At 28.0% G+C, this 25,339-nt stretch overlaps 2 protein-coding genes across 5 annotated transcripts in view; both read left to right on the top strand.

Annotated features, from left to right (window-relative positions):
• The first annotated feature begins 926 nt into the window (after window positions 1-926).
• Window positions 927-10,536, top strand: LOC100209700 (4-hydroxybenzoate polyprenyltransferase, mitochondrial). Its single transcript, XM_065812715.1, has 6 exons — window positions 927-3,246; window positions 3,401-3,522; window positions 3,833-3,918; window positions 9,596-9,729; window positions 9,862-10,050; window positions 10,207-10,536. Exons 1-6 carry the CDS (start codon window positions 2,779-2,781, stop codon window positions 10,381-10,383), a joined length of 1,176 nt encoding a protein of 391 aa, XP_065668787.1. The 5' UTR covers window positions 927-2,778; the 3' UTR covers window positions 10,384-10,536.
• Window positions 10,537-19,270: 8,734 nt separating this feature from the next.
• LOC100210485 (uncharacterized) overlaps window positions 19,271-25,339 on the top strand; it is a 41,763-nt gene continuing 35,694 nt past the window's right edge. Inside the window, exons 1-2 of one of the 4 annotated variants that reach the window (XM_065812710.1) lie at window positions 21,500-21,616; window positions 21,808-21,880. The gene's annotated coding sequence lies outside the window, so the exon portion shown is untranslated. Of the gene's footprint in view, window positions 19,448-21,499; window positions 21,617-21,652; window positions 21,881-25,339 lie in introns of those variants that run through there. The other 3 variants (XM_065812711.1, XM_065812712.1, XM_065812713.1) reach the window with 3 other exon arrangements.

Genomic DNA, 25,339 nt, shown 5'->3' with positions numbered 1-25,339 from the left:
AGTGTTGATATAAACATTTGGAAACAATAATAAATCAATTAAACCGAATTAACACTAGTAGACTTTTGATCAAATAATGAGTATGATATAAATAGATCTGGAGTCTATTTGGTTCTGGATTTGGATCTGTCCTGGTAATGCCAAAAGTCACATCTAAGCAAAGATCTAAAAAAATTAAAATTGTGCACATTAACGAGCAGCTTTAAGTTTATTGAAAAGGACTTACTGGACCTGCCACATATGTTTAAAAATAAATTTGCATGAGTAATAGTTTTAAAAACCTATATTCTTTAGTTATAAAAAATGCTAATAATTTAGCATTATAATAGATTAAATTTTATGTATAATATTACTAACAATAAAAACAAAGTTAAATGAATTTTAGCAAAATTTAAGATAAAATAAACAATAACAACATAATTTAAAAAAAAAAAAATCAAACAAAAAATATACTACTTCAAAGTTTAATTACTTTGCTTTTTATGAACACTCTAACTTTTTTTACTTTGCTTTTTTATAAACATTAAGAAAGTTTCATAAAAGTTACAATAAAAAGCTAATCAATAAATTTATTTTATCCAGTTTAATTCCATGATAACCCGTCAATCAAGTAAAGCTGAGTATTTCTTTAAAATTCCCTGATCTTGAAATAGATAAATCAAATATTATACTAGACAAACATATACAGTTACTTATAATCGTCGGAAAAAATTTATCATAAGGTTTTTATATATACACTCACGAAGAAAGCTCTGAAAAAGCACTACAATAATCATTATTGTTGCACTTTTTGTCTTAATGTTTAATAATTTTTTTTACATTTAATGTAAAAACCATTCTTAAATATTAAGGCTTTATAAATAATATACTTTTTTTATTATGCATAGTTATTTAACTTATGATATATTGTATGAGGGGTCGTCCATAAAGTACGTACGCTTTTTTTTCGTTCACTCCCCCTCCCGCATTTTGCAATACGCTTTTTTGAGTACCCGCCACCTCCTTAACCACCTTCTTTTTTTTTTTTGAGTACTCCGCCACCACCTATGCTTTTGACCTATTTATCTAACATTATATGATATTTTTTTAAATTAGTGTCTCCTTTCTTTTACAATTTACCCACTGCCCTCCCATCTCATATACGCTATTTGTAGACCCCTTCTTCTCCTCCAAGCATACATACCTTATGGACCATCCCTAAGCATGTGCAAATATAAACATGCTTATAGAATTGCGTTGTGAGCAACAACAACTGTGTCAGTTCTACATAATCTTAGAGTTTTAAATGTGTACAAAAATAACATGTAGCTAACAACCCTCAGAATTAGAGTCGGCATTCGGCAATGTCGACCTAACTGACGACCTGAAAGTGTTTGAGGTCGGCAAAAAATTGCCGACCTCATTTCTATATTTTATGGTAAGACCTTTGTATCAAATAATTTTTGCCGACCTCTAAAATATTGAGGTCGGCAAATTATTACCGACCTCATTTTTTCTAATTCAGAGGGTTGAGCTAATTTAACAGCTGATGAATGAAATGAACTGTTAAATTAGCTACATGTAGTTTCACTCAACCTATTTTTTTTTAAGTTTACTAGAAAGTTTTAGATTGCTTCAGTGTCAAATTTATTTGCACTATTTGTAAAAAAGTTGTTTATAAATTGATTTGGAGAGATTCTTATTCTCTGTTTTAACATAAGCAATATATATTGAAATATGTTATTTAGTAGATGTTAAATGCATTTATCTGTTTAAGTAATTAGCATTGGTTCATGTATCTTTATAGAGTATAATCTGTATAAGTAATTTGCATAGGTTAATGTTTATAGAATATAAATCTAAAAATTTGTCTCATGCTACATTCTTACATGTTAGATAGATAAAAGAAAACTCAAATAGTGTTAAATGTAGGATAGACAAAGTTATATTTTAATTGAATTCTTTAGGTTTTGTAAAAAAAATAATTTTAGTTACCTATTTTTGTTTAAAAAGTTGATGGAAAGATACAAAGTTATTTTCTGTTTGAGTTTCAGTTATAAAGAGGGTTTAAGTTTATACTCTGTACTTTGAAAATAGGTAGCATAAACCTGAATTCTTTTCTGCCCTTCACTGAAAAAGACTTCTCTCAAGGAGAGGAGGGGAGGGATAAAAGGGTGGGTGGGAATTTTAGTCCAGATCTAACAAATGGGAGGGAGGGGGGATATGGCCTTAATTAACGTGGGTGGGAATTTTTTGCGGAACATAAACACACAATTTAACTCTAGTGTGGCCTGCAGTCAAATGCGCTTTTTTAAACAGCTTTTCAATATAATTCATTAGAATTTAATATGGTGAGAAATAAACAAAAACCTAAATCTTGAAAAAGCAAAATTTATGAGATTTTTTAAAGGTCAATGATTTTTAAAGCCTAATTACAATGAAAGTTTTTGTTCGTATCAGTGACTGATAAATATATTATTTTTGATTTTTTTTTTTTTTTAGTTTTGAGAGGTGGGGTCTTAATAAGCACTGGGTGGGTGAAAAAATATTAGAAAGTTAATAAACCTCCCCTCCCGTGTATTAAGCTCCTACGAGTATTTCCATAAGGAAAACTACCAAAAGGAGTGGCCCTATGACATTTTACAAGTAAGGTTTTTAAAGTTATGATTTGGCATAAACACATTTATAAAAATATGTATGTTTTTTTTAGAAAAATTTAAATGTTAACTTGTTTCTCAATTTTTGTGTTTATTCGAAATGCATATACTGATTTGTATGCATTACTGAATTGATTAAATAATGCTCAGTATAAAAAGATCACAAAGCATTTTAAGTAAAAGGAATTTTTTTGGGACAGCAAGTCTTTGTTTAATACAAGAAAATAAAACAATTAACAGTTATTCAGGACAAGCAAGTAAAAAAAAAAATTTCTCCTATCATTCACAAAAATGCATACCTTTTAGAAACAACACATTGTTTCAAAATATTAAAGTATCACAACCATTTGAAAGTCGATCTCTTTTGACAAATGCTATTTATGAATGTAGTCCTAAATTAATCAAGCCTTATCTAGATTTGATTCGGTTTCAACGAACAATAGGTACATGGCTGCTTTTTTTTCCTTGTTCATGGAGCATTGCAATGGCTGCACCTGTTGGCATGTTTCCAGATGCAAAGTTGCTTCTGTTGTTTGGCATTGGTTCATTTCTAATGAGAAGTTCTGGTTGTATCATCAATGATATGTGGGACAAAGAATTTGATAAAAAGGTTTTTTTTTAAGTTTAGAAATGATAAGGGTAATATAAACAAAGCATTAAAATGATTTTCTATCACTTCTATCTTCTAATGAAGTTAGATTTTTTTTTTTAGCTTATACCAACACATTGTTCAAAAAATATGTATTTTATGTTTATTGTACAAGGTTACTCGAACAGCATCTCGTCCATTAGCAACTGGAGCATTATCTCAAACTGAAGCACTTATATTTCTTTCTGGAATGTTATCATGCAGCTTATGTGTTCTTTTGTCACTTAATTGGTATAGGTAAATATATATATATATTTTTTTTTTTCATCGTCTTAGTTTTATTTTAATAGAATTATGGTGTCTGATAACTAAGCAAGAATAACGTAAATTGACTAAAAATATAGAAGGGTCGCTGTATGCTCATCATCATTATATCAGAATTTGGTTGTTGAAGTTACTTTCTCATATCATCAGCACTAGGCATAAAAAAACAATAATATTAAACAAAACCAAAAAACGCTTTAAACACTAAATCTAGGATATGAAAATAATTATTTTTATACAATATTTTACAATTCCATCTAATTATCTTATTTTTCATTTTTAGCATATTTCTTGGAGCTTTTTCAATGAGTTTAGTTGTAACGTATCCTTTATTTAAAAGAGTTACTTATTGGCCACAGCTTGTTCTAGGTATATTTTTATTGGCTACAGCTTTTATCCTACATTATAAAAATAGTTATATATTAAATAAATCAAACTCAATACAATGCTGAGGATTTTTTTTTGTAACAGCTCCACATCTTGATATAGGCATGCTTTTTTTTTATTTACTATATACAAGTTAATATTGTATGATTCTTTTAAGTCTATTGTTATACTTTTATGCATTTTTTAAATTGGTCAAGACTAAGACAAACAACAAAACTTCAAGACCTAGAAAAACTTTTTATCAAGATAAGACATCAAAATATAGTTAAATGTGAAGACCAAGATAAGCATAGCGATACTTGGCATTTTTGAGTTGTCGAGAGTTTGAAATTTTATGGTGTTTTAAGAATAAATAATAAGTTTTTTGTACAATTATTTTTTTAAATTTGAATAGCGAATCTAAACTTGAATAAGATAATACTTTTATAACAGCCTATATATAAAAAAAGTTTCAATGAAATGTTTCTACAATGTGTGCTTCAACACTTCTATTATACTATTAAGGATCCTTAATAATATAATAGAAGTGTTGAAGCACACATTGTAGTGTGAAAGCAAGTGTTGAAGCACACATTGCACACATTCCTTAATAATATAATAGAAGTGTTGAAGCACACATTGTAGTTGGTGATTAAATTTCAAACAATAAAAAAAGTTTTAAATTTTCTAATGTTGCAATGCTTATATTAAGTTTCATTTTGTTGTTGCACCTCTCTATTATCGTATTTCTTACGTATAATTAAATATCTTTGCTATTGTCCTCCGGAGTAATTCCATGTCAAAACAACCAGGCCATGCAACCCTATGTCCTTGGATTTTCTTTATATTTTTACCATAGTTAGTACATTATAAAATAAGATAAATCCCAAAATTTCAAGGTCTAACTCCCAACGGTTCGTGAGTAATGGTTGTTTTAATTTTGGCTACTATTATTGTTTTGGTCATTTTCCGCCATTTTTAAATTTACGTTTCTCCTTATAAAACCAAGTCTTTAAACATGTGAATTCTAAAAATAAGTGACTTAGTTAATCTCAAGGTGAGGAATTTGAATATATAAATAAAAAACTCATTTTATAATTAAAAAGTACCTTAATATCAATTATAAATGTTAAAATAATGGACACCTGCCCCAGTAAAATTTTAAGGTGTGGGGTATATTTTTTAAGCTTAAAATTTCAAATTAGATCATTGTATGTTAGAAGAACATTGTGTGAAAAAATCATTTCTGCCAAATACATAGTTTAAAAATTAAATGAAAAATATTACAAAAAAAGCAAATATAGTATATTTCGCTTATCGTAGTATTCAAAATAAATAAAGTTGATGCATACTTGAATTAATATACAATTTTTTATAATATATCCATTAAAAAATTATTGATTTACAAATATATACTTATTAATTTTGTAAAAATCTTTTTTGAATTTGTCTGATATTATTGTTGGTACACTTATTAATGTTATTACATTGGTGGTTGGTATCCAACAATAATCATCTCTTTTCAGCCAGAAAAACTGTTCAGATGGACCGTGTGGATGCATAAACTTTATTTTTATATTATTATATTCTTCATTTTTTTCTTCGACTACTGCAATCCACCAAAATGAGTCATATGTACATGCGTAATATTCGTACTTCTGCATTAGCTCAAAATTTATTAAACCTAAATTTTGGTTACTTGATTTTTTAGTTATATTAATAGGTTTTGGATTTATACCGTTACTAGTTTTTTTAAATAACATAGATGTTTTCAAAACTGGTATGCAATGGTGAAATCCTCGAGTTCCTGGTATTATTTTTCCCTTCTCAAATCGTTTATTTTGCGTAGCTCTAACATTAACCTTAGTTTCTTTATCAATTTTAAAGAACTTTATTGTGAGCAATTTTTGAATGCAAAATTCAAAATTTGCATTGATTGTTAGTATTTGATTTTTCTTTGGACGTTGCAAACTTTCTCTTGCTATTGTTCATTTTACTGTACCGCCTATTGCATCGCAAGAAGATTTTCCGTGACTGGTTGCAAAAAATATCCATTCAGCTTCCAATACAAAATCTTCTGAGTGATGGCATAGATTTAGAAAATTTTTATAATTTTTATACTGTCCTCCACATCCATCAGAAAAGTTATACAATTTGAAAATTAAACACACTTATAACTGAAAACAAACCTTTTTCATTAAATGTTTATAAGTTATATCCCATTTCATTGCATATAAAAGAAGAACTGCATTTTAATGATAAACACATACACACACTGAGTGAGCACCTGAGACTCCAACACTTACACACCACTTAGGACGCAGACTGCAAAATTTAGAAATTCCAAGATTAATCCCTGGATTTATAACTTTAAATTGGCTGTACAATTCTTTCAGGTTACACAATACCAATCGTTTTTGTACTTGTATTCCGTTATTTTTTCCTTTTTCAACACTTACATAACCTTTTTTATCAGACAATGTTTGTGAGTATTCATCATCTTCATAAAAACTTTGAACAATGGAGACAACATTAAGTGGAACACTTTTTCCAATTTTGTCCAATGGGAGTAAAAGTATGCCACTCTCCTGTTTCATACAACGTGCTGTTCGAATAGCATTCACACTAACTTCAAAGTAGTTAGAAGCATAGTCTCTAGATCAAGATTCAGGAGTTAAAGTGAGAATTTTTAATTTATTTTTATAGTCAGAAGCATTTATCTTTTCTTTCATCAATAGTGTCAGTTTATCCGGATCAGATGCTTTATTTTGATCTGTTTTCGAAGAAGACGCAGTAGAATTATCTATAAAATGCGAATTACTTATTCCATAATGGGCTGCTAAATCTTCACCAATCTTTTTTATTGATTTTTTAAATTTTTTCATTGCAGATGCAACACGTTGATGTAAAGCAACAGAATGTAAATTAATTGGCGATTCTCCTAAAACTTCCAGGGATAAATTAATATGAGTAAATGGTTCATCTTCTTCTGTCAATATTTCATCTACTTCATTTTCACTAGGGTGTTCTACTGATAAAACTGCCTTTGATTAACAGCTAGCACATAACTTCCACCCAGGTAAAACTCTTAATCCTAATGACTCAAAGTGTCTAGCCAACATTAAAATTTACCTAAAAAAAAAAAAGGATATTTAAGATACGTGTTGTATACTATTACAGATAGTATTTATATATTTGAAATCAAATTACCTTTTATTTTTTTTATGCACTTTATAAACATCACAACAATTGCCATTTTTCTTTTCAAATCTTTTTTTAAATTAGTGAAAATGGCGATTACAAATGCTGAATAGTTCTTCACAAGCACGCAACTCAGATCTCCATAAAATGTTTTGACGAAAATCAGTGCCTAGATCATGTAGTAAAAAAATCTCTTTATTTCTAGAATATGAGGTTTTATGGCATTCTGACTTCAAAACTTTACCAATATCACATGAAATCATTTTGATAATGAATTAAAAAATGTTATACTTGCAAATTTAAAAATGCACAAGTACTAATTACATTATTTATATTGGATTAGTTGCAACATTTAAACTAGATGAATATGTCTGAATTCAGCAATTAAATTTTGATAATTTGGAAAGACAAGGAAACAGAAAAACAAAAAGAAAATAAAAAAATACATTAAAAAAACTTTCATAACTTAAAAAACACTTCTAATTAGATAGGAATTATCATTTTTCCTAAATTACCATGGCAATATATATACATTTATAGTACAAAAGTAAAATATTGACAAAACTATGTATTTGGCAGAAACGATTTTTTCACACAATGTTCTTCTAACATACAATGATCTAATTTGAAATTTTAAGCTTAAAAAATTTACCGCACACCTTAAAATTTTACTGGGGCAGGTGTCCATTATTTTAACATTTATAATTGATATTAAGGTACTTTTTAATTATAAAATAAGTTTTTTATTTATATATTCAAATTCCTCACCTTGAGATTAACTAAGTCACTTATTTTTAGAATTCACATGTTTAAAGACTTGGTTTTATAAAGAGAAATGTAAATTTAAAAATGGCGGAAAATGACCAAAACAATAATAGTAGCCAAAATTAAAACAACCATTACTCACGAACCGTTGGGAGTTAGACCTTGAAATTTTGGGATTTATCTTATTTTATAATGTACTAACTATGGTAAAAATATAAAGAAAATCCAAGGACATAGGGTTGCATTTTTTAAAAAAATTGGTTGTTTTGATGTGGAATTACTCTCCAGTGAAAATTGTGTTTCCTATGTAACCTCCTGTATTCAGACATGAAAGCTTTTATTCTCTTCTAATTGGTTTCAAGTCAACCCTCACAATCGGTTTTAAGTCAAACCCTTCTCTACTTTATGGTTTTCTCCAATCTGTGCAGCTGCTATTTCTAAATTCAATCATTTCTTTTATCAATCATTTCTTTTATCATTTATTTTATCAATCATTTATTTTATCACTAGAAGAACTTTCTTGTGAGCAAACCTCTTTTTATCAATGTAACAAAGTACTTATGCTAAGATCCATTTTTCTTAGATTTCTAAGTTTTATATTTTATCTTAGAAATAAGGTTCTAGAGACTTGGAAAATCTTTAATAATGTTGCATACGTTTGTTAACAAACATTTCATTTCTTATCATTTTCTGAAAGGTGCCAGGTACCAAATGGCATAATCATAGTTTTATTGATGAATACCACTTTATTCGGCTGTCTAAAAGTCCAGTTCTTGTACTTCTTGCCAAATACTATTCTTTCTGTATGCTCTTTGTCATTTAATTTTCTTGGCTGAGACTTGGCAATTTAAAATCAAAAATAAAGTTACATAAGGGAGGGGTGAAAGTTACTTTTTTTTTTAAATTTGTTCTGATACACCTCTAACTTCGTTCTATATAATAAAATTGATAATAAATTTATTTGATGATATTACATTATATTTCATTATCTTTATTTTGTAGCTGGAAAAAAACATGTGCTATATAATAAAATAGATATTACACTATATGTAATATCAATTTAATTTAATTTTAAAAATCTGATTGAAATCTAAAGTAACTTGAGTGGATTTCAGTTTTTATAATTGACATGTTTTATGATTTGATTTTTAATACTAAACTGCATTTAATGTGAGTTAACATGTTAAACCCCATGATTTTTAGATAGTCTTCATGTGTGCCTTTTTTGCACATTACCTGTAACAGGTAGGTCAGCAGTTTTTTTCTACAGGCTACAGCTTGTAGTTAAAAAAAAAAAGTCTTCAAACCATATTTTCTGAACAACTTCCTAAGCTACCTAATAATAGTCGTTCTTCAAAGTTTTAGTTTGACTTGTAAAAGTACTTTAAAGAAAGACATTAATCATGAAAAAAAGTTAATGCTTTTAAATTAAAAAAAGACAAAAATCAAAGCAAAAGCTTTTCTCTCCGTTTTAATTTGTCAAACCAGATTTTTTTTAAATTTAAAACTTTATTTATAGTTGATTGCATACAATTTAATGGGTGAAAATGGGTACAGAATGGGTAAAAGTTTTTTTCTGGTTTATTTTTTAGAGTTTTACTTATCAACAAAATTTAATGAAGTTTTGAAATGATGAAGATAAAAAAATTAAAAGATGAAGTTTTTAGTTAACTTATTTTTGTTTAAAATGTATTTATTGACTATTGTATTTTAGGTGCCACACTTAATTGGGGAGCCCTACTCGGTTGGTCTGCTGTTCAAGGTGAATGTAACTGGATGGTGTGTCTTCCACTTTATATGGCTGGTATATCATGGACGCTTTTATATGATACTATATATGCTCATCAGGTAGTCATTTTTGTTTTATTTATCATTTATTATATATATATATATATATATATATATATATATATATATATATATATATATATATATATATATATATATATATATATATATATATATATATATATATATAAGGATAAAGTTGATGATGCATTGATTGGAGTAAAGTCTACAGCACTTCTTTTTGGCGATAATACAAAAAAAATGCTTTCTCTATTTTCTGTCTGTATGATCACTGGGCTTTTTGTCTCAGGGTATAGTAGCGAGCAATCGTGGCCGTATTATTTATCATTATTACTAGTTGGTTTGCATTTATCATGGCAGGTTGGTTGTAATATCTTATTTGAATTTATTTATGTAGTTTAATTTTATTGCGTTGCTTTTTTTATTGGATTGCTTTTCACTATCTTCACTATTATAACTATATTAAATAGCTTTTCGCAAGCAATGCAAAGCAAATCATGATTAATTTTTTTTTAGATACAAACTGTGAACTTGGCAAATCCTGCAGATTGTTCATCAAAGTTTACTTCAAATAAAAACATTGGTTTAATTTTATTTTTTGGAATTTTGTTAAGTAACTTGCTAAAACCACAAGTTAAAGATGTTAGATGTAACAGTTTAATGATCTCTGAAAAACAAGTTGAAGGCGTTTAAAACAGTTAAAGTTAATTAGAGAAAATATAAATTGGAATAAAATTGATAAAACCTAAGTTATTTAATGTGGCTGATAAGTATTTCAAAAACTTCCTCAGATAGAAAAAAGTATTGCAGTGTGATTTTTATTAAATAATAGTTTGCTATGCAAAACTGTTTTATTATTTTGCTAAATATTTACAAGTTTCCCCTAAAACCTGTCAATCGGTGTGTGTATTTGCAGCAAAGCACCTAAAGTTGAAGAGGTTGACAATTTTAACCTTCTTAAGTAATGGTTAGACTTATTTCTTATCGATTTGTTACCACCAAATACTTTTATTTAGACAGATATAGGTTAGATATAGATTATTTACCATTTTGAAGGTATTAATGTGATGTTTAGTTTAATTTGTCTAATTGTTAGTTATGCTGGAATAAATCAAGTATGCAATGTTAGGGTGTTTTTGTCTGCATTATTATGGCAACTAAAAAAATGAATAAACATTTTTAAATAACAAAATTTATGCTAATTGCATAAAGAAAAGAAAGTTTTTTAAGAAGTTTTTACCGGCTAGCCGCATAATCCTATTCATAATAAATGTTTATCATTAAAGGCTACTCGACTCATTTTGGGTAAACGAAGTAAAAATTTCTATAGAATTAGTTAGCCAACCCACAGTGGTCCAGTACCATGCCAAAAAAAAAAAAAACATAATTTGTTTTATAGTAAAAACAGTTAAAAAATTGAATTCTAAATTATATGTTATATGAAAACCAGATTTAAATCAAAAATTGAAGATTGCTGTTTCTAGTTCAAGAATCTTTGTTTCTTTTGTGTACAGTACCTGTGCAACTTAAAGTACAGCAAACTAATGTTATTCTTTGGACAAATCCCAAAACATCCTCAACTTAAAATTGTCGTTCTGTTCAAATGCGATACATTAAGTATATTCAGCAAATTACTAAAACAGAATCTAATTTTTTATGTCAATTGAACTCAGAACAACAACCATAGACTTATTTCAAATCAAGTACAAGTTAAAATGTTCTATGACTGATAGGAAAGTTTCCACTAACTTTTCTTTTCAGTGATTCTTATCAAGTTTGCAATATATGCGAATTAAATCTTAAAAAAATGAATGCTTACAATAGACAATCTAATCAGATGTCTTTGGACCTTGAAATCCACACTTTCCATATTGGACAGAGAAGAAGACCAGGATACATTATCTGCTTATTTTTTCATACAAACACTCCTGAATATAAAAAAATAGTTGGAAGCAGAAAAAAAGAAATTCATGAATTAATTTAAAGACACTCGGACTCGTTGTTGATGTATCAAAAAGTAGTGTCTCACAGCGAGAAGGGCGTTTAGAAGCTATGAAACATTTACTGAACTACTTAAAAGATTTTTCATTATTTTTTGAGTGTCATCCTGTAAGCACCCAATTGATCCAGATAAACTAGAAACATATTGCAAAGATACATTTAAGATATATGTAGCACATTTTAAATGGTATACAATGCCTGCTGGAGTGCACAAGATGATTGTCCATTTTCAACAGTGTAAGACACTAGTTGTATGAACCAAGCCAGTTACAAATAGCCTCTCATCTAAAGAAGTCTAGAAAAGTAGAAACAAAGATGTTAAAAACTTTTGAGAACATTTAAAAAATTTTTTTTTTAGAAAAATTACAAATAGATATGTAATGCGAAGATAGCTCTACCCTTTTATTACTTCTATGAGGCGAAGTTCTGAAAGAAGGAACTTGCTACTTAAGAGAATGTTTAAACCTTTTGTAATTTTTGTTAATACAATTCATTTTCTTTTTAATACAGTTTATTAAATTCTTCATAACGAACTAACTGAAATATTGATAATATGGGTGTAAAAAGCCTAATGTTTACAATAGCACCTTTTTTTTTAAGTAAAGATGTGACATTTGTTTCATAGTTGTTTTTTAAAAACTCAATGCCTTTATAGTTATGTATTTTTAAAAAGTTCAAATTAGTAAAAGAAACCTAAATATAGAAATATTAAAGAAAATCTGTATTTGTTTATAATATCGGTGTAAAACCAATATTACGTGTTCTTTTTAAGTTGTCGTATGTTCTTGCTCCCATATGCATAGAATATCTATGTAATTATAAAATATGTGTCCTTGATAATTTTGTTTATTATTCGACATGAAAGTCAAGCCATTGAAATCATATTATGGAAATAAACTTGAAAGATGTAAACATAAATATAAATACATAAAGAATGTCACATGTTATGTCATGTGTCCTTGGAGTGTTATTTTAAAGTTTGTTTATTCTATACAATAATATTCATAATACTTGTAAGTGTTACATAAATGGAAATTATTAAAATATTCTTTAAATATTCTCATGTAACGTGTGCCAAATGTTATGCCTACATTTTTCCCTTTGTGTTGTCCTTGGTGTGCTACTCTACATGTTTATGCAATCTACCAAGATGTTAAATATGAAATATGTCCAACGGGAGATATTTAGTTAAAAGGTATTCCAAAAATAATTCTGCTAAAACAAGTATATTAAAAGTAAGTTATTACGCTGTGTGTTTATGGTGTTCTGCACATGTATGATATTCAATGTAACAAAAATCATACATGCTGGTGACTATTTATAGTTAGTAGAAGTTGAAAATTAAATATGAAATACGTGTCACATGTTTATTATTCGTTATTTAATTTGTCCTTGGTTTCGTGTTATTGGTTCGTCTTTCATAGGTATGACAACCGACATTACAATAACAGTTATTGTTGTCCAGGGTATACTGAGCAATCACCAAAAATTTTAGCAAGTTAGCTTCAAAATTGGCAAAGATATAATTTTGCCTCAAAAGTTACATTTCTGGAGCACTTCTTTACCCTAGGAAGCACAAGAAACTATCTAATAAAATCAAAAATGAGTGTCAACTAATGGATAACATTTAAGTCCTTTGCTCTGATAAAGAAGTATTTTAACAGAATTATTTTTGGAATACCTTTTAACTAAATATTCTCTGGAGGACATATTTCATTTTTATGGCATTTTGGTGGATTGCATAAATATGCTTTAAGTGCTGACACCTAAAACGTATACTTCTTGAATTGATCCAAGAATTTGCAGTTCATTATTTTAATTGAAATCTTTTAATTCAACGTTATATCATGGTTCAGTCTGAAAAGGATTGCAAAACAAATTTTCAAAGATAAACTTGTTCAAGATCTGCTTGGTAAAGATTTTATAATAATGCTTTGGTTTCAATTTTTTTTTAATGTTGAGAGTAAGTCAGTACAAACGTTGAGAGTAAGTCAGTATTTTTCCTACTTTAAACCAAAAATGAACATTTTTTTTCCACCAAATATCCTGGTGTGAAATACTTGTTCAGTGTTAAGAGGAGTTTCATCAATTAATAATACTCTAACGAGAGTATTATTAATTGATGATCTTGCTGCGAAAATCATTTAAAAATAGTTTAAAACAATCTCAATTATGTTCTATTGAATAATATTTATTATTTTTATCATAATTATTACAAATAATTATGATTAAAGTAATAACAAATTAACGGCAACAATAATAACAAAATTCAGATCATTTTATATATATTAATAATAAATTAGTATTAGTTTTTAAACAAGAATTGAATATGAGGATAGAATTCCATTAACTTAAAAAACTTGCATTTATTTTGGAAATAAAATGTTTAATATCTATATTTTAGATTTTAAACGTCTTCCTTTCTACGTTTTTAGTGATTTTGAAAGTTATTCTCAAAATTTAAAAAGCTCGCTTTTTTTTTAATTCGAATAAATTACGCAGTCACATTTAATTAAGTATTCATATTTAACTACGTATTCACATTTAATTACGTTTTCACATTTAATTACATATTCACTTTTAATTACGTATTCGCATTTTATCGATTGCATAAGGTGAAATCGATAAAATGTGAATACATATGCAATCGATAAACTCTACAGCCGTAGTTTATACGGTTTTTCGTGAAATTTTAACCTGAATTTCAAGTTGTTGTTGTTGTTGTTGTTGTTTTTATTTAAACTAGTAATTTAAATTGTCACAGATAAAAGTAATTTTAATTATTTACTTTTTTTTAATTTTTTATTTAGGCCCAATGAAGTCCTTAACGGTCTTATGACAGAGCACCGCGGGACGAGCATTTAATTGTAAGTTCACGCCTCCTTTCTAACCGATGTCACTAAACTTGTCCAGAGGTGGAGTTTGAACCACGAATCCTTTGTTTCTGAGGCAAGTGCGCTACAACTGCGTTAAGGCTGCTTAGGAATTTTATATTTGTTAATATTACTTTATTTTTATAAGAAGCGATAACCGATGGATGATATAGTTTCATTTAAGGAATCAGTATAATGTAATCTTTTATTAGCAATACTGCTGATAAAAGATAGAAAATTACATTATACTGCAGTATCGTGTAATTTTTTTATCTTAATATATTAATATAAAAGATACAATAAGAGATAAGTGATTTTTAAAATCATTTTAGTATTAAGTATTTTTATTTAAAAAAAATCAAAATAAGAAACGCAGAGACTTGCAGAAGACCTTCGGGTCTTGTTATCAAGAACCGCAGAAATGTGGGGTATTTAATTGATTTAGGCGGCCAAAAATATTTTTTTACCTTAAATTGAAAAAATTTAATTTTTTCAAAAAAAGGTTTGAAAATACTTTTGTTAAAAAAGATTTAAAAGGTAAAAAAATTTAAAAGGTATTTGTAGGAGATGCAAGTAGGGAAGCCAAATAAAAAAATAAAAATAAAAGATTTTAAAATATCTATTGTTGATAGAATCCCCCTCTCTTTTTTTTTTTTACAATTTGCTACAGCACTAATGCATAAACATGAAAAAATATATACCCATTATACCTTGTAGAAAACTGCACTATTTTTATCCTAACTTTCAATTTGCATTGAATTTGAAACTTTGGTTTAGTATTATTTTAAAGAACCGGAAGCACTCGTAATTACTATACAGTATTGTGAAAAAGTTAAGAACCACAAAAAAAACAAATCATAATTTATTTTTATTTTTAAATTTTTTTTTAACCGAATATATTTTTCTGGTAAAAAGAATAATAATAATAAATTTTAGAAAATAGACAAACAAAATAAAAAATAATAATAGTGATAAAAACTTTTAAACAAATATAAAAAATGTATTTAAAGTTTTATAGGTAATTTTTATTTTAAAAAAATTGTGAAAAAGTTAAGAACCACAGAATAAAAAACGATAATTTTCACCACCTAATACCGCGTAATTCTACCATGAATTTTTAAGCACTCATTTATACGATTTGGCATTGAGTTAAATTCTCTAAAATATGTTTGGGAACATTTCCAAGTATTGCTGGTAAAATATTGCACAACTCCTCAAGACTCCTTGGTGCTTTCTTGGCAATCTCTTTATCAAGCCAACTCCAAAGATTTTCAATGCAATTTAGATCTGGGCTATTTGGTGGCCAAGTTAGACGCTCAATATTTTTACTTTCGAACCATTCAGAGACAATTTTAGCCCTGTGACATGGTGCATTGTCTTGCTGAAAAATGAACGGAACGCTTTGCTCAAGTGCATCAATTGATGGTAACAAGTTGTTATTTAAAATATCGACATAATAAGTTGAGTTGAGTCGACCATCAAATAATTTAAACATACCAAGACCATAATATGTCATGCAGCACCATATTCCAACCGACCCGCTACCTTGTTTTGTTCTTTGAACGATACAATCGTGATTATATTTTTCTGAAGGCTGCCTGCGAATCATTATTCGGTTTTTTCGGTTATCAACCTCGATATTCATCTCATCACTGAACATTTCTGTCCTCCATTTTTGTTTAGACCATTCTTTGACGCTTTGGCAAAATTCTTTTCGCTTTTTTATATGTCGTTTGGTAATTCGCGGTTTTAGAACAGCTTTTTTCCATAACATATTGTTAGCTAATAGTTTCCTACGCACAAGTGATGCCGAGGCTTGACGTCCATTTGAAAGCTTCCATTCCCTTCTTAATTCATGCGACGGCATGGTTCGATTTTTCTTTGCCAACCTGATTAAAAGGCGATCATCATTGGGTGTCGTCAAACGCGGTCTTCCAGAACGATGGCGATCAACGTAAGATTTCGTCTCTTTGAATCTTTTGATGATTGTTAGCACCGAACTATGTGATCGCTTTACTATTCTTCCAATTTCGCGAGCGGATTTACCTTCCTGGTGAAAATGCACCACTTTTACACGATCTTCATAGGTAATAGCTTTTCTGCTCATTTTTTCAAAAGGAAGGAATTTTTGTTTGTTTGTAATTAAATTAATTTTTTTAAATACTTTTTTTAAAAGTATTTAAAAAAATTAATTTTTTTCAAATGTTTTTATTGGTTCTTTGGTAACAACTCAGGTCATTAAAAGAATATTTTAAAAAAAAGGGAAAAATAAATTTAAAAAGACGTTTCCGCCGCATTTAGCACAAAAAATTCTTTGTGGTTCTTAACTTTTTCACAAAAAAAACACATAATATTTAATCCTTATTTTTTATAGGTTCTTTTAACTAACTTTCAAAAAAAAAAATTTTTCTTTTTTCTCATGCTATATTTAATATGTTTGAAAAAAAAAGACTATTTTATTATCTATAGAATAAAAATTAATTAAATTTATTTGAAAAAATTTTTTTTTTTATTTAGTGGTTCTTAACTTTTTCACAATACTGTATAACTTTATTAGGCTGGAGGAAATATTTTTTTAAAAAACTGTTTATTTAGAGCATTTTATATTTTAACTCAAAATAACTACTATAAAAAAGGCACTGTTTAACTAGCCGGATGATGCCGAATGCTTAAGTTCTTCAACAGAAGTCATCTTTGTCTGCTTTGAAGATTCCTCATCTGAGTCAGCAATATCAGTAAAATTTAAAGGTTTAACTGGAAGTAGTGTCTGCAAGGTTTCCTTTTAAAATGGTTTAGTATTTATTTTGGTAGAAACTCGTCTAAGTTAAAGCAGGAATTGAGATAACTATTAATCGATTAAGCACGTGAATGTTGCAATACTCTCTGGAGAACTTTTTTGCATTGTTTTGGCGGTAAAAACTAAAATATTTATTTCGTGCTTCAGCCGCTTCTTTGGATAGTTGATCAATAGAAAGCAAAGCATGCTCTATTACATTAAAACCATGAATAAAGATTTTAAGGGATCTAGGGGTCATCGGATACCATGGATATAACTCGGCATATAAAAATATAATCCGATTGCATTTCTAGTTTTCTTTGCTTTAAAATGTCTTTTTCGTTTTCCGATTTCACTAGCGATTTTCAAATAGGCAAATTATAGAAAAGTTGCAATAAATTTTCAAATATTCGGATTTTGGCATTCAAAATTGATAGCCTTAACAGTAGTGTATTTGGTTTGACTTCTTTTGTTATTGTCAAATTATTTAAGCCTTTTGATGTTGCACCACAAGTGTATCATCATAATTGAAGTTGTTTGAATGGCTGTGTTACACACCTTAGCATCAACCATAGTGAGCATCATATTACGTTTAACTGTAAAGAAACTCCCACCCATTGTCAATTTTAACATAATAAGTTACTAAAGCAATTATGAAACTCCCACCCATCGTCAATTTTAACATAATAAGTTACTAAAGCAATTATGAAACTCCCACCCATTGTCAATTTTAACATAATAAGTTACTAAAGCAATTATGAAACTCCCACCCATTGTCAATTTTAACATAATAAGTTACTAAAGCAATTATGAAACTCCCACCCATTGTCAATTTTAACATAATAAGTTACTAAAGCAATTATGAAACTCCCACCCATTGTCAATTTTAACATAATAAGTTACTAAAGCAATTATGAAACTCCCACCCATCGTCAATTTTAACATAATAAGTTACTAAAGCAATTATGAAACTCCCACCCATTGTCAATTTTAACATAATAAGTTACTAAAGCAATTATGAAACTCCCACCCATTGTCAATTTTAACATAATAAGTTACTAAAGCAATTATGAAACTCCCACCCATTGTCAATTTTAACATAATAAGTTACTAAAGCAATTATGAAACTCCCACCCATTGTCAATTTTAACATAATAAGTTACTAAAGCAATTATGAAACTCCCACCCATCGTCAATTTTAACATAATAAGTTACTAAAGCAATTATGAAACTCCCACCCATTGTCAATTTTAACATAATAAGTTACTAAAGCAATTATGAAACTCCCACCCATTGTCAATTTTAACATAATAAGTTACTAAAGCAATTATGAAACTCCCACCCATTGTCAATTTTAACATAATAAGTTACTAAAGCAATTATGAAACTCCCACCCATTGTCAATTTTAACATAATAAGTTACTAAAGCCATTATGAAAAACAGAAAGTAAAATAGGAATCAGTTATAAATTTAGCGCGCCAATTTTTTTTTTACAAAATTTTAACATTCCAGTATGTTGTTGTATTCCTTTGATGAAAACAATTTAATAAAAAAACATAAAGAATTTAATAAAAAAAAACAGAGAAAAATTGTTTTTGACATATTGCAGTTGAAAAAAAAAGAATAGTTTTTAGCAAATATTGACATGTTAGTTGCAGATAAATAGTTATCCTTTTGTGCAAAAAAAAGTCTTCAGCAAATATGGTTAGTACTTTTATGTCTGAAAAAAAAGAGAACTTAATGCTCCGCCTACTTTTTATTTTAAAAGCAGTATTCATATTTTTCATATATTTATATCTTGTATTACTTCATATTTTGACTTTATTTAAGTGGTTTTAAATTAAAACCACCGTTTTGTAAAAACGTCGTTGCACTTAACTTGTGTTTTATTACGTATTAAATTAACCGCACACTTTAATGTTTAATTTCTCACAAAGGTATTTGTAAATGAAACAAAACGCAAAAGCACTATTTATCAACAATCAAAATAAAATATAAGCTTTTATAGTAACTATATATTTATTATTACTAAATGGTAGATAAATTTTTAAGTTTAGTTTTTATTGCTGGTTTTATGGAACATAATTGTTTTTAGTAATTTTTGTTGTAAGTTTTATTTTGAATATTAAATTATTTTTTTACATATACTCAAAATTAGATGATGTTTTTTCGTTCATACTAATTTAATAGGTTTTTTTTTTGTAGGAACTTTTCTATTAATTACAAGAAATAAAGCATAGTTTTGAAAAAAAAGTAAAACAATCTCAAGTTTGATATATATATATATATATATATATATATATATATATATATATATATATATATATATATATATATATATATATATATATATATATATATATATATATATATATATATTGATTGATTGATTGATTGATTGATTGATTGACATATGTTGTATTCTGTTAGAAATACAACTATCGTCTCGTCGATATTTTTTACAAAATTGATCAAATTTAATTATAATAGTTTAAATGAAAAAAATATAACCTTATTATAAAACTCTAAGGTTTCTTGTCATTTAACAGTTATCGGCCAAATTACTCTAAAATATAAAATAAAAACCATTATAATAAAATACAAGTTTAGCGTTGCAACGGTATCTGACGTCATTTTCATGATTTGTTAATCGCCGCTTCAAAAGTTACACTTTTTTGTGGATGGATTGTTCAATAGGCATCTTTTATTTATATTTCACTAGATTATAGGCATGTTGCCTGTATCTTTATATTATAAGATTTCTTTGGAAGTTCTGTATCATTTCTGTACCTGTTTGGGTTAAAGGATTTTAGGTGGTTTGCAAACCTAAGTTTGAATTTGTTCTCACTATTACCAATGTTAGATTAAGCAGCCGTGGCACAGTGGTAGCGCAATTGGATCAAACCCACCTCTGGGCAAGTTTAGCGACATCGGTTAGGAAGGGGGCGTGAACTTCCAATTAAATGCGTATCTGCGGTGCTCTGTGATAAGTCCGTAAGGACTTCTTGGGGCACCTAAATCTCTCTATATATAAAAGGCAATTTTTGTATGTTTGATATTAGCTATAGGCGTCAACACCTCTGGACCAATCAATGCCAAACTTGGCACAGACACTAAGTTGGCCTGAGCAGTAATTTTGGCTAGGTTTGGGCCACCAGCAGCCCCTCCAGTCCCAAGATTTTCCCAGACATTCAAAGAAAGTATTCCCAGACATTCAAAGAAAGTTTCCCAGACAATTAAAGAAAGTATTTAAACAACTTAACTCACATTAAACACAATGAAATTAGGAAAAGATAAATTTGATCAAGTTTAAGTGTGACATAAACCCGCGCGAAGCGGGTTTATGTCACACTTAAAGGTTTATGTCACACTTAAGTCACACTTAAAGGTTTATGTCACACTTATGTCACACTTATTAAAGGTTTATGTCACACTTAAGCAGGGCAATCCAGCTAGTAAAAAATTAAAAAAGAAAAAAAAAAAAAATTTTCCGTAGGACTGGGAATAGCTAATGCTGCAGTGGCTTGATATACAACATTTTTGATAGACATAGATTATTTAATAGGCATGTGGTTTTCTTAATGCAGTTGTAGTTTGTTACACTAGCAGTGAGTTTGTGCGCAAAATGTTTAGGTTGTGCGAACTTGTTAACATAAATTTTTAGTTTAAGTAACTTGCAAACCTAAGCTTGAAAGTATTCTTGTTACTACCAGTTGTGGAGCTCTTGTAAAGCATATGATGAAATGAAAAGTGTCAATTAAAAAAAATTAAAAAAAGTGTTTGTCAACTAAAAAGTCGTTAAAAAAATGAAGAAAATTAACCTCAATTATTCAATAAAGTATATTCCTATGCATCAAATAAAGACTTAAAATTGCGATTGCAAAAGCTAAAGTATTGATAACTTTATTGGATAAAAAATATCACTCCTGGCTTGTTTAAAAACTTAGCAACAGACAATAATATTATTTTCTGTTTATTATATATTCATGACCTTACAAAAGTTGTATATAAACTTAATATAATAACGACACGCACTTATATTGTTCCTCAAACTCAATTAAAGGCTTTATCAAATATATAAACAACGAGCTTGAAAGTTTAAACATCTGGTTGAATGTAAATAATTTATCACTAAATGCAGAAAAAACTAAGAAAATGTTTCATTTTAAAATAGACAATGCAAACATTCTAACTAAAAATAGATAATGTAAACATCAAAGAATTGAAGCAGTTAAGTTTCTTGGAATTCTAAAATTCATAGAAAACAAATCTTCGGTAAGCCAAGTTAGTACAATAGACAATTTTAAAAACATTGTTATACTCTACAAAGTAAAACCTACACTCTAACAAAAATCAGTTTTTTCATAAAACCGAGTTTATTTTTTATTTTATTTAGTCCTATTTTTCAATAAAAAAATGATTTGACTCTACTACAATATACTCCTCAATAAATGAACTAATTTTAGATACATGTTTTTCCGAAAAATCAAAATATTCGGGATTTCTGGAAAAGTTTGAATATTCAAATAATCAAACCAGGTTAGTTTTTTAGAAAACCGACGCTAGTTGGTTTTCTGAATATTTGATATTGGTTCGTTTAATCGGAATAAGCCTAAAGCAATTTTTAATGTATTTATGGTAATTACATTAAACTTGACAAACTTAAAGTTAGTTTAATGCATTAGGATTCACAGAATATAAATATTCTGTCAGTGATTACAATTGAATACAAAAGATCATGTTTGTTGATTTATTTTCCACATATATATATATATATATATATATATATATATATATATATATATATATATATATATATATATATATATATATATATATATATATATATATATATATATATATATATATATGTATATATATAATATATATATATGTATATATATATATATATAAGATATATATATGTATATATATATAAAATATATATACATATATAATGTATATATATAATATATATATATATATATATACAGGGTGGTCCATAATTAGTGTCCCATCTTAAAGACTCAATTCCTTCAAAACTAGGAATGGAAAACACATAAAACTTTTTGATAAACAATTTATTAACAATATCAAATAAAATTTAAAGATTTTTTTCGAAATGTCGACCATCGGCTTTCACACAAGCTTCAAGACGCTTTGGAAAGTCATCTACGGTGGCACGCAAGTAGGCGGGTGAAAGCGAATCCCATGCTTTTTGAAGCGCTTTCTTCAGAGAATCAATCGTTTTATGCGGTTTTTTGCACGCTTCAGCTTCCAGAACACTCCACACTGAGTAATCCATTGGATTGCAGTCGGGACTACTTGGAGGCCACTCATTGTGCTTGATGAAATCGGGGGTGTTTCGGCCGAGCCAATCTTGCACAATTTTGGCTTTGTGGGCTGGAGCACTATCCTGCATGAATGTCCAACAATGTCTACGAAGCTCCTTTTGACTCCATGGAAGTATTTCTTTGATCAAAACGTCATTCAGATAGTTTTGGGCTTTTACTTTAACGCCTTGTTGAACAAAAATCAATGGTGTCTTCTTGGTGGCACTGATACCCGCGAACACCATTACTGAAAGAGGATGTGCTGCCTTTTGTATTGTGATATTAGGCTTTGAGGAAGCGTAGACACGATCATTCTGCACATTGTGATGTTGTTGAACTGTAAAAATCTTCTCGTCTGTGAAAACGATGTTGAGATGAGCGTTGTTGGCGAAACGGGCGAGGAGATCCTTGCAGCGATCCTTGCGCTTCTGCTTTGATGCCTGAGACAAAAGCTGTGCAGGATTTTTCTTGTAAGCTGTCAAATTTAGATAATCCTTGGTAATTCTTCCAAGAGAACTTCGAGAAATTTGGAGCTGTTTGGCCATTTGTCGCATACTGCGTTCTGGGTTGCGGCGCACCCGTTCACGAACTTGCTTGATTTTTGCATCAGTCACCACGGAGCGCTTTCTTCCTTTGCGTGGACGATCTGACATTGTTCTCAATGCTTTGAAGCGTTGAATTGTTCTATAAACAAGCTTTCGCGGCACTTTGAGTCTAGTCTGGATGTCGCGTGCTGAAACTCCTTTCTCATGAAAATCAATAATACTTTGCCGATATGGTGATGGTCTTGTCATTGCTAAAAAAACAAGTAAAGTGAGTGAAGGCAGCAGTAAATAGATCAAAATATATAATAATATCAAAAACCAAAGCAAAATTAATAGTTTTCTATCCCTAGTTTTCAAGGAATTGCTTTTTTAAGATGGGACACTAATTATGGGCCACCCTGTATATATATATATATATATATATATATATATATATATATATATATATATATATATATATATATATATATATATATATATATATATGTATATATATAATATATATATATAATATATATATATATATAATATATATATATAATATATATATATATATATATATATATATATATATATATATATATATATATATATATATATATATATATATATATACAGAGGCGATTCTACGAACAAAAAGAGGGGGGGAGGGGAGTGAATCCTTAGAAAGTACCGACTGGCTTCTAAAAAAAAAAAAAAGGGCCCTCAAAACTAAAATTTACCCGACTGAGTTGTGTCAAATAACCAACTAGCTGACTAAATTCGTAAAAAAACCTACTATAACTTGAAAGTCACTTTTTTGGGGAATGGGGTGGAACACTCCCGTAAAATCGCCTCTTTATATATGTATATATATATATATATATATATATATATATATATATATATATATATATATATATATATATATATATATATATATATAAATTGTCGCCCTAGAATTGGTTTGTTCAACAGACCAATTTACAAATTATTGGTAAATCGCGGTTAAAGTTTAGGAGGTTACTACTGCTCTCGTATTTTATTTATAGCTAGTATAGATGTTTTAATGTACTATCTTTACTTTAAAATTATTGATAAATTGAAATATAAAGCTTGTTTACCTAAAATTAACACTGTATTATCATATCTTATTTGAACATTGAGAAAAACTGCTCTGAGTACAAAATCTTTGATAATTTTATAGGATATTGAACAAAATTTCAGGATAATAAACAAAGCAACACTAATCGCAAATAATATATAATCTTGTTTTCTTTAACAATTTTACAAAATGAAATACCATAGAAAAAATTAACTCACAAATAATTCTTTCAAGCAAACATATAGGTTATCACCAGTTTGAAGAACTATATTATATTTATAATATTATGTATTATTATAATTATAATACTATGGTTTCATAGAGTCTTATAAGCTGTCTTCTTTGTTTTTTGGTTTTGTTTTATGGGTTTTTAGTTTTTAAAATCAATTCATAATACTGTTAGTCAATTTCATGGAGAATATACTTCAGTATTTTGTCTAAATCTCTTTATTTTCCGATAGTGAAAATTGCTCAGTTTTTAGGGCCATAACTTTGGGCAATTGCAGTAATTCAGTAGATTTTTGTTTCCTTGTACTTCGTTTATAGGGTTAGGACTATTGTAATTGCAATGAAAACAATAACAGTAACAATAATTATTGTTATTGTATTAACTTAATTTAGAAACAATATTTAAATAGCAAAAATAATAGTAAGTTCGTCAGAGATGAATATAAATACGTTAAAATACGTTAGCTTTTCTACTTTAATGTAAAGTAATACACTACAATAGTTATTATAATTGTTTTCATCAAAACAATACAATAGTTATTGTAATTTTATTTCATTAAAACAATGCAATACAATAGTTCTCGAATTTTATTGTATTGTTGGAAAAAAAACAATACAATACTTGTTGTAATTGTTTTTCATCCCAGCAATACAATACCAAAATAAATTTTTTTTATTGTTTCTGTAATATTACAATATAATATTATTGTACTGTAATGTGTAATTGTATTTAATTTTTACAATTACAATTACAATAATCCTAACCCTATTCGTTTATATCCAATTCTAACAAATTTAAAGTCTTCGT

This window comes from Hydra vulgaris, chromosome 12 (assembly GCF_038396675.1).
Source record: "Hydra vulgaris chromosome 12, alternate assembly HydraT2T_AEP".
Lineage (NCBI taxonomy): Eukaryota > Metazoa > Cnidaria > Hydrozoa > Anthoathecata > Hydridae > Hydra > Hydra vulgaris.
This window is presented reverse-complemented; position numbering and strand designations above follow the sequence as displayed.